The 12,184-nt window shown below is 60.0% G+C and overlaps 1 protein-coding gene across 4 annotated transcripts in view; it reads right to left on the reverse strand.

Moving 5' to 3' along the window:
• The window catches only part of SDK2 (sidekick cell adhesion molecule 2), a 266,204-nt gene that overhangs the window by 37,183 nt on the left and 216,837 nt on the right, over positions 1-12,184 (reverse strand). For all 4 annotated transcript variants that reach the window (XM_068530696.1, XM_068530694.1, XM_068530697.1 and 1 more), the window contains exons 23-32: positions 11,621-11,730; positions 11,369-11,519; positions 9,331-9,568; positions 8,140-8,255; positions 7,287-7,476; positions 5,915-6,013; positions 4,707-4,901; positions 3,445-3,646; positions 2,425-2,528; positions 1,840-1,910 (exon numbers count right to left, since the gene is read on the reverse strand). In XM_068530696.1, the coding sequence (XP_068386797.1) occupies positions 1,840-1,910; positions 2,425-2,528; positions 3,445-3,646; positions 4,707-4,901; positions 5,915-6,013; positions 7,287-7,476; positions 8,140-8,255; positions 9,331-9,568; positions 11,369-11,519; positions 11,621-11,730 (1,476 nt within the window). The remainder of the gene's footprint in view (positions 1-1,839; positions 1,911-2,424; positions 2,529-3,444; positions 3,647-4,706; positions 4,902-5,914; positions 6,014-7,286; positions 7,477-8,139; positions 8,256-9,330; positions 9,569-11,368; positions 11,520-11,620; positions 11,731-12,184) is intronic.

Raw genomic sequence — 12,184 nt, forward strand, 5'->3', positions numbered from 1 at the left:
CATCCTGCGTCCTGCAGCCACAGAGCAGGGACTGTGTCTTAACCGGGAAAAGGAATCAAAGTGGCACTGAGCATTCTTAATTTACGAAGCATTTCTAACGAGGTTACTCCATCCCTGTAGCTTTCCCTGTGAGGCAGGGCAGGGCGGGAATCACCATGCCATTCCCACTGAACAGAACAGGAAAGTGAGGCTCAGAGATGGTGAGGAACTTGCCCAAGGTCACACAGCATCATGGGGGTCCTGAGCATGACTCTGGACGCAGAACTGTCTCAAAGAGTTGTTCCTTGTCTAGAAACTTCCTCACATGATCACCTGCCCTGGCCAGGATTTCCTGGAGTTTCCCGGGAATTAGGGTCAGTCTTTGCCCTGCTCTTCAGCAAGAACAAGGGTGGTGTGTCTTCGTGCGCTGCTCCTCTGCCTTGACCGTTTTCTTCTTTGCTTTCTGCTCCCGTCCTCAGATGAGCTGGAGAACAGGCTTCTGGAGAAGGTGGAAACTACTTTATTTACTTTGGGCTGTGTTGGGTCTTCATTGCTGCACGTGGGCTTTCTCTAGCTGTGGCGAGTGGGGGCTACTCTTCGTTGTGGTGCGCGGGCTTCTCATTGCGGTGGCTTCTCTTTGTTGCATGTTTGGAGCACGGGCTCTAGGCATGTGGGCTTCAGTAGTTGTGGCACACGGGCTCAGTAGTTGTGGCACGCAGGCTCAGTAGCTGTGGCGCACGGGCTTAGTTGCTCCGTGGCACGTGGGATCTTCCCGGACCAGGGCTCGAACCCGTGTCCCCTGCATTGGCAGGTGGACTCCCAACCACTGCGCCACCAGGGAAGTCCCAGAAACTACATTTTTATGATGCCTCTTTTAAAAAACCTGCTGAAATGGCTCAGTCTTTTATTAGCTCCTTAACTGTATTCCTGGCTGCAGCTGGCACCTCCCTGCCCCCTTCATCACGATGGCCCCCATCTGCTCCAGCCTTGGTTGGCTACCTGCTACACTAGGTCATTTTCACTTAAGGGACTGTCTTTCTCAGGTGGGGCCTTGAGCTGCGGGAGGGGTCGGGGGGGGGGGTCCCTCCTGTTTTCTCTTCAAGGGCTTTCCCTTCAGGGGGGCTGCAGGTGGGCAAAGGTTGGCACCTGCCCCTCTAATCCTGAGAAACGGAGACAGGAGTTCAGGGCTTTGGGGCCTCCGTGGGTGACCCGCTGAGCCCCGGGACTGGACTTCAGGGGCTGGGGAGGGTCCTAAAGGCACCCACGGGCAGCTGGGTCTCTGAGATGCGTCCCGGGTCTTCCTCAGGCCATGGAGGGATGGCAGTGCCCACCTGAGCAGGTGGCTGGGGGAGGAGAGGTGGGAAGCTGGTTCTTTGTACCTGGATGATGGGTTCCTGCTCATGGTGACAGGACCGAAGCCCGGCCTGGGTGCAGGTGAGGCAGGCACACCTGTGATTGGTCTCTGTCGGGAATCCCTTCACTCAGAGTGGGGCTAGCGTTCACGGAGACGCTGGAGGCCCTGACAGCCCCCAGCCCTTCTCTGCCCAAGGATTCTGCCGACGTAAGGGCACCAAACCTGGCCCTGCCACCTAGTAGCTGTGTGACCTGGGGCATTCTTGTCACCTCCCCGAGTCTGGGTCCTCATCCACAGAAGGGTATATGGTAGGATCTGATTATCTGGAGGTGGAATGAAGGGTGCATATGTGTACGTGTACACACGTGTGTGTGCGTGCGTGTGTGTGTCTATGCATGTGGGTGCCGTGTTCCAGCCCTGCGGGAGCTATTGTCTTTCTGGTCCCAGCACAGGGTGTGTCTGAGTCCTCGTGGGACACGGGCCCCTCCCCACCTGCCCGGCCGTACCTGCCATCGGATTAGCACGGAGGTGGTGGTGTGCGGTGTCACCGAGATAATTGTGGGCGCTTCATCAGGGGCTGGGGGGAGAGACGGACAGGTGAGCTCTGGGGGGGGGGGGGTGGGACTTCGGCCCCCTGGGAGCCATGGGACCAGATTCTGCGGACCCTGGTCCCGCTTAGGCCACTCCTCATGCCCACCGCCCCAAGTTCTGTACAACAAAGAGCCAGTGTAAAGTGGGGGAGGGGCCGGGACCTTGACCCCAGCCCAAACCCAAGGGCCCAGATCCCCTCCTCTCTGCACCTAGTACCACAGGCCTCCCCACTCCCACTGAGGTTACCTGGGGTCGGCCACGAGCTTCGAGGACAGAGAAGAAACACACGAGGATGCCAGGCTGGGTGTGGGTGCTGAGCCCATGGCAAAGGCCCCTCTGGCCCAAACCTCCTTGGGACTCTGCCTGGGGAGCCAGACCAAGGGCCCAGCAGGCCCAGTGCCCCACCCATCTTTGGAGGCCCCTCCCCCCGAAGAGAATGCCCAGCGCCCAGCAAGCGCCCAGGGGACCAAGAGAAAGAGACCCCAGCGGAGGGCACTGACCGGCCTGCAGGGTGGTCAGTGGTTCCGACTCCTTGCTGAACTCACTGTCTCCAATGTCATTGGTCGCCTTCACTCGGAACTTGTAGGACGTGAAGGGCTTGAGCCTGTGTAGGGGAATTGGAAGTGTCCCCTAACGGCCCTGCCCCGCCGTCTCTGCTCCCCATCTCCCCAGGGCAGCCCCAGCAGCTGTGGGTCCATCACACAGACAGGATCGTGGCGGCTCAGAAGGACGGTCTGCTACGCAGGTAACAAGCTCGGGCCAGGCCCTGGGGTGCCCTAGACCAGGCCAGCTCAGGGTGTGGCCTCACCTTGGCCGCAGCTAGATGCCAAAGGCCCCCAAGCGGAAATGTCCACATATCCCCTATCTCAGAGGGGCCTGCAGGTAGGAAAGCTCCAGTAACTTCCCCTCAGAGCTGACACCTCCCCCAAGAACTGCCAGCCCTCTCTTGCATTTAGTAAATTCAGTAAGGGCTGAGGGTCTCAGGAGTGAACCAGTACTTCATCTCTATAAGCCTCATCTCCTCTCCAGGCAAACAGCTTCCTTTCTGATTTATTGAGGGTGGGAGGGGGAATGAGGAGAAAAGTATTGCTCAAAACTCTCGGTCTCATCAACTGGAATGTTAAAAATACGTCCCACTAGGAATTAAATGGAATTAATTTAAAAGGTAGAATTGTGGAGTGAAGCTCCACTCCCCTATCAAGGATGGAGAGGGAGACTCCGCCCGGCTGGAGGAATCCAGCTAATGAAGGATGGCGAGCCTTTCACGGAGGGGGCTTCTAGGCTCCAGAAATAGATAATAAGAGGCAGCCCTAACAAGGCTCCAGAGAGGGTGGGGAGGGAGGTCAGGACAGAGCTGGAGGGGATGAGCGTGGATGCGGAGGGGTCCCGGGGGATGCGGGCTGTGGAAGTGATCTGGGGGTGGGCGGGCTCCGGGTGTTCTCAGGAGCCCCTCCAATGCTGACGCTGTCTGGGCCGGGAGGGGCAGAGCGGAGATGCTGGAGGACAGACGGGGGCCTCACCTGTCCACAACGAAGGCGGAGGCGTTGTGGCTCACAGAGGCTGAGTGCAGGGCCCACCTGCCGCTGGGCAGCTCGCGGGTCTGGATGGTGTAGTAGCGCACGGGGGATAGCCCGTCGCTCCCGGGCTCCCAGGATAGCAGCACGCTGCGTGCCTTCACGTCCTCCTGCTGCACCACGGGCTTGCTGGGGGGCTGCGGGCGGTCTGGAGGGGGTGCAGTGGGGAGGAGCAGGTGAGGCCGCGGCGGCGATGGGGGATGCACTTTCTCGGCCCCCAGGAGGACTGATGCCCCCCACCCCGTCCCATTTCTGCACACAGGTCCCGACAGTCAGCACCGTGGCTCCTGGTCAGCGACTGTCCCTGGGCTACTAGAGGCCCAGGTGCCTGGGAATTTACACGCCCCGAGGGCAGCCCCAGCACAGGGCTGACCGTGAGGAGGTGTGAACGCCCCAGTTCCTTTGCCCCGGTCTGCACGGTGCCGAGATGGGACCTACGCTGTCCCCAGCGGAGTGGGGCTGAGCCCACATTTCCCTCGGTGGGACTCAGCTTTGTCCCCTGCAAGTGCTTGGCCTCTTCTCACTTCCCCATGGCGGGGATTCTTGGTCTCAGCACTCTGGCACTTGGGTGGATGAGTCTTTATTGCGGGACCTATCCTGTGCGTTGCAGGACGTGTAGCGGCACCCCGGCCTCTACCCTCTAGATGCCAGGGGCACTTCCTTTCCAACTGTGACACCCAGACCCTGCCCAGTATCCTGGGCTGGAGGCAAGGGCACCCTGGCTGAGAACCACTGTCCTTCTGGTTTTTCCTGGGAACACTGTCTAACAAATCACGTTCACAGGGATCTGGGGCTCAGGCCTGCTTCTGGGGAACCCAACTTTGGGCGAGAAGCTGGCTCAGGGAGGCAGGGCGACGGCAGCCAGGGCTCCAGGCTGAAGTCCCATCCTCCACCCAACTGGACACGGCCTCCTCTTGAGGAGGAGGGGAGAGAGGAAGGAAGCTGGTCTCACCAGCCCGCCCTTTAGAAAATCTGGGCAGGGCAGGACCCTGGGGAGGGGAACTCCCAGATCAGCTCTGGAAGTCTGCTGGAGCCCTTGCTGACCTTGGCCTCAGCGATTTGAGCCCACTTTCCATTCTGGACCAGGGCAAGAGACTCACAACTAGCCCACCCCCAGCCGTGCACGAGGAGATGGTGTGAGCTCCTGGGCCGGCTGCGGGTGCCCCCCCGAGACCCCCCAGGCCTCCCCAGTCCCAGTGGGCAGTCACCTCTCTTCTCCGTGGTCACCACCAAGGCCTCGGCGGCCTCCCCCCAGCCCTTGCGGGTCTGGGCCGTGATGCGGAACAGGTAGATGGACTCTGGCTTGAGGCCGGTGGCCGTGAACTGGCGTGCGCTGGGCGCGAGCACCTCCACCGTGGCAGCGTTGGCCGTGGTGGCGTTGAGCCGGTGTGTGATCTGGTAGGCTGCGGGGAAGGAAGGAGACGGGCCGTGCTGGGAGGTGGGGCAAGCTGCTCTGGAGCCCCGAGCAAGGGTCATTCCTTTCTCGGCCGCTGCTGTGTCTGCCCTCGGGCCACCTTGGCTGTGGTTCGTCTGCTTGAAACCCTCTGGGTCGCTCCCGCGTCCTCAGCTGTCACCTGGGGGGTGGGACTGCGGGGGGGCACGAGCAGGTGCTCCATGCTGTGTCTGCAACCCCCAGCCCAGCCCCCGACGAGGCAACTGAGGCTCAGAGAGGCCAGACCACCTGCCAGGAATTGACCAAGCTGGAATTCCAGCCCAGGTCTTTCTAAGCCCAAACGCTTTCCCCCCACCCCCAACCCCCCAGCCCCATCGACTCTGTCTCCAGAGGCGCAGCTTTCACAGGGGGCGGGCGCCACGGGATGCCAGGGCTGAGAGCCCTGGACCGGGCACAGGTGGTCCAATCCCCCATTCTACACGTGAGGGGCTGAGGCCATGGAGGGAAGCCCACTTGCTCAAGTTCACACAGCTGCTCATTTCAAGCCTGTGAGTCTTCTCGTGTGCGTGTGTGTGTGTGTGTGTGTGTGTGTGTGTGTGTTAGTAGGAACCGTGACTACGAAATGATGTTTCCGACCTGCAGCATCCCTCCTGGGTGCCTTAGGCCTCGTTTCCCACCTGTGGGCACAGCTGGGCTGAGCTGGCCAGTGCGCCCTCACCTGGCTACACTTAGGAACAGCGGCCGAGGTTCACCAGATGGCCAGTCCCCTGGGGACCTGGGTCACGCGGAGGCACAGAGCTGACCAATGGTCCCTAAGAGATCTGAGCCCCGACCTTGCCCTCCAGCTGATAATCTCACAGGCTGAGATTTCTAGTAGGAGAAATCAGACTCACAACCATTCTTGAGGACATGTGGGCACTTGTCCTGGGCTTAGCCTCTCTCCTGCCAAGACTGCATCTGCCTCCTTTACACCTTATACCTCCTTCTTCCTGCAGCCAGGGCCTGGGAAAGGTACAGGCTTACCAAGAATGATGCCGTTGGGGGCAGCGGGGGGCTGCCAGATCAGCCGCACCGATGTGGTCCTCACCTCTGGGAACAGGATGCCCATGGGCGGTCCCGGGACTGGAGGGGAGAGAGGAGAAGCAGGTGACACTGCAGCCGCTGCTCAGCCCCTAGACCAGCCCGGCTCCGGCGGAGCAGCACGGCGGGTGGCAGGGGAAGGGGTTGCTCTGCTCGCTGAACTTTTGAGGAGCGTGTGTCTGTGCCTGGCACCGTGTCCTCACACAGGACGTGAAGATGCTACCAGCGAGCTTTATGCATCATTTGGCAGGAACTAGAAGGGACCAAGGCTCCAGCTTTGGGGCAAATGAAAATGCCGACCCCAAGCACACACCACTCCTCTTTCTAGACCTCACTCTGGAATCCTTGGATCTGGAGCTCCCTGCCCAAACAGCCCTAGGCATGCTTCCCGGGTCTACAGGGGCCCGGAGCCACCCTCCTGAGGGTGTAGACTTGTACCTCTGGACGGAGGGATGGCCAAGGGGCAGCTGTTTTGGGCAAATGGATGGAAACTGAATGGTATGGGCCAGAGGAGATGGGGGCGGTGGGGGAGACAACAGGGTGGCAGAGTCGGGGGACGGCTGGGGGGGCAGCTCTTCCCGGGTTGCCTTGATCTAACACGGAATGCCAAGAAATCTGAGATTTCTGAGCTTGAACTTGGCCTTCCAGGTCATTAGGAGGGTATATCTGTCAAGGCAGGAGGGTAGAACATATTTAATTTAACAGATCATTAGCTTGATTTATCACTTTAGAACACAGAGACATACAGTGTTTGGGCTTCGTTTTGCACTCTCGTCCTGACCCCACAAGTGTTTTTGGTGAGCAGTACGTTGAGGATGTGTGTGGGGAGGAGAAAGGGGGGCAAAGGACCTGTCAGCTCAGCCTCCGATGGGGAGTTTTGCTGCAGAGATGAATGCCTGGAGCCCGGCAGGCGTCACTCGGTTGCTAACAGGACCCGTAGGCTTGTGTAAAGGAAAAAAATCAAGCCTTTCGCTTGCACAGACCTGCACTCGGGGAGAGTCTGGCTCCAGATAAACAAGAAATCAAAGCGGGTACGAATTCTCTTTTCTGTTCCCCTGTCCCAGAGAGACTGGCTCAGACGCCAGTCTGCCCTTGCATTGTCATTTCTTCCTTAGGGATGTGCAGTTTGTAATTAGCCTCCCTTGCAGTGGGGTTGGTGGCCCTCAGTGACCTGCCTCCCCCAGCAGAAGCCTGAGGCCACGGTTCCCTTTGGGGCAGAGAGAGACCCCAGAGGGGCAGGGCAGGGCTGGGTGGGGTAGGGGTAGAGGAAGCGCAGCTCCCAGCCTTCCTCAGGCTCCCAGGGACGTGAACGTACCGTCATCCAGGGTCCGCTCCAGGATGGCAGGATGGCTGGGGCTGCCGTCCCCAATGCGCGTGAAGGCCAGCACCTGCACCTCGTAGAGCACGTATTTGCCCAGGCCTGTGAGCTGGGCGCTGCGTGACGAGTTCCCTTCCACCAGCCAGAACCGGGGCTGGGAGTCCGAGTCCTTCTCCTTATACAGCACCTGCCGGAGCCCAGCGCAGGCGTGAGGGCCTCCGGCCTGGGTCTGGTCCCGCCAGGACCTCTCCTACCTCCTCCCCAGGAGCCAGCTGGGTGAGGATGAGTGGGGGGACCTGGGGCTCCCTGGAGGGGCTTGGTTCCCAGGTTACACAAGCCTAGTGCTCGGGGAGGGAGGGGGACACAAAGATGCAGTCAGCCATGGAGCTGGAAGGTTCCTTAGAGAGCATCCAGCTGAGAAAACAGGCCCAGAGAGGGGGCGTGACTTGCTCAAGGTCACACAGCCAGTAGTGGCAGAGCTGGGATGTTAAGCTACGTCTCCTGACTTCCAGGCTGGGGTGGTAGGTGCAGCTTTGGGAGGAATTCTAGAAGATAATGGAAATTGAAGCTGGGCCCATTGGGGCTGAGAGTGAGGCTTGGGGCACCCAGTGTGGCCTCCTGGGGGAGGTAGAGCTGCCCCAAGGACCCCCGGCCTTCATGGGAAGCTTCCCCACCCCCAAGGGAGGACTCCTTGGTTGTCATGGTGACCAACGATGCCGCCGGCAGATCCCCCGTGTCCACTCTAGAAGGCAGAGTCCTGGGCCCCAGGGGGTCGCGAGGACAGGGCGCTGGGACGGCGAAGTGGGTGCAGGGGCTCCAGCCCCCTCCCGTGCTCAGATCTGAGACTCACCTTGTAGCCCAGCACCAGCCCGTTGCGGTCGGCCTCTGGGACTTCGCTCCAGCGTACCAGCATGCTGCTGGAGGTGGTGGCCAGCACAGACACGTTGGTGGGGCCCGAGGACGGCACTGGGGGAGAAAGGAGCGGAGAGAAGCAGCTCAGGACCCAGAGTGGACCCCGCAGTGGAGGGGCTGGAGTGGGGTCTGAGGAGGGAAACGGGGCACGGTCCCCAAATAGCAAATTATTCCGCGACGATGATGCCTTTGGCTCCGGAGTGTCACAGATGCTGCTTCTGGCTTCAGATCAGCCTCCCCCGTTATCCCCCCTCAGACTAACGTTAGGATGAGGCTGCATTTCCTGCCAGCGTAGCCGCGAGGGGTGGGGGAGGGGCTAGGGTGGGAAGGGAGCCATCATTTAAAGGGGTTAGGAAAAAGCCACAGACCTACACGCCACATGTGGCTGGATGAGGGCTGCCTGTAGCCCGGGGGCACATATTCTGTGGGTGTCCCCTTGCCAGGCCCCTATGAGCCGCTGCTGCTTCTGGAATGTTCTGAGAGCTCACCCAACCCGTACCCTCTCCCCATCCCCCCACCTCCATCTTGGGGTCTCGCAGGCACTGCTGGGTGTCAGGCTTAAAAGTGGGGACACAGGGGGCTTCCCTGGTGGCACAATGGTTGAGAATCTGCCTGCCAGTGCAGGGGACACGGGTTCGAGCCCTGGTCTGGGAAGATCCCACATGCCGCGGAGCAACTGGGCCCGTGAGCCACAACTACCGAGCCTGCGCGTCTGGAGCCTGTGCTCCACAACAAGAGAGGCCGCGATAGTGAGAGGCCCGCACACCGCGATGAAGAGTGGCCCCCGCTTGCCACAACTAGAGAAAGCCCTCGCACAGAAACAAAGACACAACACAGCCAAAAAAAAAAAAAAAAAGTGGGGACGCAGAGGCGGGAAGCCCCTCCTGGGAACCTTTGGAAGCAGTGCTGGGAAGGTCAGGTCCTGGAAGGCACGGCCACACACACACACACCGGGTGCTCTGCTAGACGCTGAGCACAAGTAGGAAAATGAGCCCAGGACATTTTCGCACAACAGCTCCAGCCTTTGAGCCCTTAGAAGGCCCTGAGGTTGGAGAGACAAAGGTGGGGGGGTATCCCCAGGCCGCAGGGAGGTGAGGCGGGTGGGGAGGCTGGCCTGAGGGGGCAGTACCTGACTCCCGGGTCCTGCCCATCACCATCTGGCTCCAGGGCCCGCTCCCGATGGCGTTGAAGGCCTGCACCTGCACGCGGTACTCTGTCCACTCCTCCAGGTCTTCGATGGTGTATTCCCGCTCCACGCGGTCTTGCACCACGTGGCTCAGCGTCTTGCCGTGGCCGTCCGCCCGGCTGTACTTGATCCTGTAGCCCACCGACTCGGGGTTCCCGTTGTATTCCATCTCTGGGAGAGGCTGCAGGAGGGCAGGGGTGGGAAAAGCAGCTGTGAGGCCAGGCCCACCTAGTGTATATGGAAGACCTGCCTGGCTCGTGCTGCCCCTTCCAGGGAGCCTTCGGGATTACCCAGCCCACTGTCCAGCCCGTCAGCACCCACGTGAGGCGCTTTCACCCCTGGGTGTGGCTTAGTTGTGTAACTCTGTGCTTCTGACGGCCCCACCATCTCCCTGTCTCTCTACCCTGGGCTCAGAGGAGAGGCGGCATCCACTCTTCATTGTGCAGGTGACAAATTTATGACCCTGCCAGGGGAGTTGGCCCTGGTGAAGAGAGGCATAAAGGCTGTCCCATACTCAGCACCTTTGGCAGTGGCTGTCTCTGCCACTTAACTCCCTCGCTCAGCCTGCCAACATATACGTATTTAATTGCCTACAACACGCCTGGTCCCAGGTTGTGTCTGCCCTTGGAGAAGTGAGCATGTGAAGGCAGCAACTCAGGCATGGGTGGAGCTCCAGTCTCTGTCAGCAGGTCCTTCCATCCAGCACACCTCAGTCTCTCCCGCTGCACTTTCAGCCTCCTTCTTTTTGTTTGAGTCTCAGTGAAGAGAAAGAAGACAGCTTCATCTCCTGAGCCTATGATTAGGCTGGTGGGGCTGTGGTCACCGGCTCAAGGTCATCTGGATGAACTTGGGCAGTGCTGATAAGCAGTGGAAGTCTTTGTACACTGGGGGCAGCCTGGGATCTGAAGCAGGTGCGAGCTGAGGGCCCAGCCTTCAGATTCTCCTGTGAAGGTGGCAGGGCTGGAGCTGGGGCACCCTCAGCCCTCACCTGCCCCCATTCTGTCTCCCCAGAGGCTCCAACGAGCCCACCATCCACAGGCTCTGCACATTCTGACCTACTTTCTCTGGTTCCTCGGCCTCTGCTCACCGCCTACATCCCCCGTCTGCTTGTCTAGGAATTCCTCTTGGGTTGCTGCTTTGTGGCGTCCGCGCCGGGAAACGCAGTTCCAGGTGATGACCAGGGGGAGAAATGCTCTCTCCTGTTCCCCAGAAGATGGGCTGGCAGCGTGCTCAGGGGTTAGGGCGGTGGATCTTGGGGGCCAGACTCCCCGGGTTGGGATTCTGAGCCCTGCTGTTAACTAGGGGGTGTGGGGGGTCTTGGGCCAGTTATTCCACCTCTCTCTGCCTCAGTTTCCTCATCTGTAAAGCGGGGGCCAGGATCACTGTCACAGGCTCATGGAGAGGGTTCAAGGTCCAACTTTGACAGCACTCAGAACCCTGCCTGGCAGGAGGAGAAGCCCTCTGCACGTATTACTAACTCGTGCAGGGTCACCGGGGTAATGACCCTCGACGTGGAACCCTGATCTGTGGGGACAGAGCCTAATGCCTCCCCGACCTCCCCCCTCAACCTCAGAAGCAACCCCTCACTCTCTGACTTGGTGGGTGAGACAACTTACGTCCGAATCCCAGAACCACCCCTGAGAGCTGTGTGACTGTGGGTGAATTCCTAACCTCTCGGAGCCTCAGTTTTCTTAGCTGTAAACTGGGATAGTACCATGTCCTTTGCAGGATTACTGGGAGGATTAAATGGAAGAAAAAAAATGTAAAATGCTTGGCATGTGACAATGCTCAATATAAACAGTATTTTCAAGCTTCTTTTCACGTGGGGCATTTGTTCATTTGGCTATAAGACTGACGCTCAGAACAGAGAAGGGGCCTGGAGGTAATCCAGTGGATGCCTGCTTTGAGGCAGTGGCACCTCTGCAGGGTGCTGAGGCCCGAGGAGACATCCCACCCCCCGCCGCCCTCGCGGGACCCTCACCATCCAGCGGAGCCACAGGCTGGTCTCACTCGCCGTGCGCAGCGTCACGTTGGCCGGGGCCATGTCAGGGGGCGCCTGGAGGGTCTGGATCTTTCTGGAAGGCTGGCTGGGTGGGCTAGTGCCCACGATGTTCACCTGGCGCATGCGGAAGCTGAGATGGGCGGACAGGGGTGAGCAAAATGGTGAGGGCAGGACCCCAGGGCCAAAGCCCGTCCCAGGCCGGGCAGCCCCCTCCCCTTCCTAACCCGTTACCTGTAGTAGGTGAAGGGGTTCAGGTCGGGCACCTCCATGGAGCGGGCGTCGGGCTCGTTGGGGAGCTGGTGAATCAGCAACCACTCCTCTCCCTCCCCGACCACGCCCACCTGAAAAGGGAGACACCCTTAGACCTGGCCAGCCTGCCGGGCTGAGATGGGGGTGCTCTGAGCCCCAGCTCCCGGGAGGTACAGCCCGGCCCAGGGAAGGTCTGGACACAAACCCCAGGGCTCACCCGGAGGGCACCACAGGGGGCCCCCATCTTTCCAGGCCCTTAAACAAGACTTCAAGTGTGACCCCGAACCCTCCTGCATCAGAATCTCATGGGATGCTTATTATAAACCCACTCTTGGGCCCTGCCCTTGACCCAGCCAATCAGAATCCCTGGGGGTGGTGCCCAGGAGTCTGCATATTTATCAACAGTAAGCTTCCCAGGTGACTCTCCTGAACACCCTGGCATGCTTCTTAAAACCCCAGCTAAATCAAAATCAGAATTTCTGGGGGTGGGACCCAGGTGCTGGAACTTCCCCTGGTGCAGCCAAAGGTGAGACCCATGGGTGTAAA

This window comes from Eschrichtius robustus, chromosome 20 (assembly GCF_028021215.1).
Source record: "Eschrichtius robustus isolate mEscRob2 chromosome 20, mEscRob2.pri, whole genome shotgun sequence".
Classification (NCBI taxonomy): Eukaryota; Metazoa; Chordata; class Mammalia; order Artiodactyla; family Eschrichtiidae; genus Eschrichtius; species Eschrichtius robustus.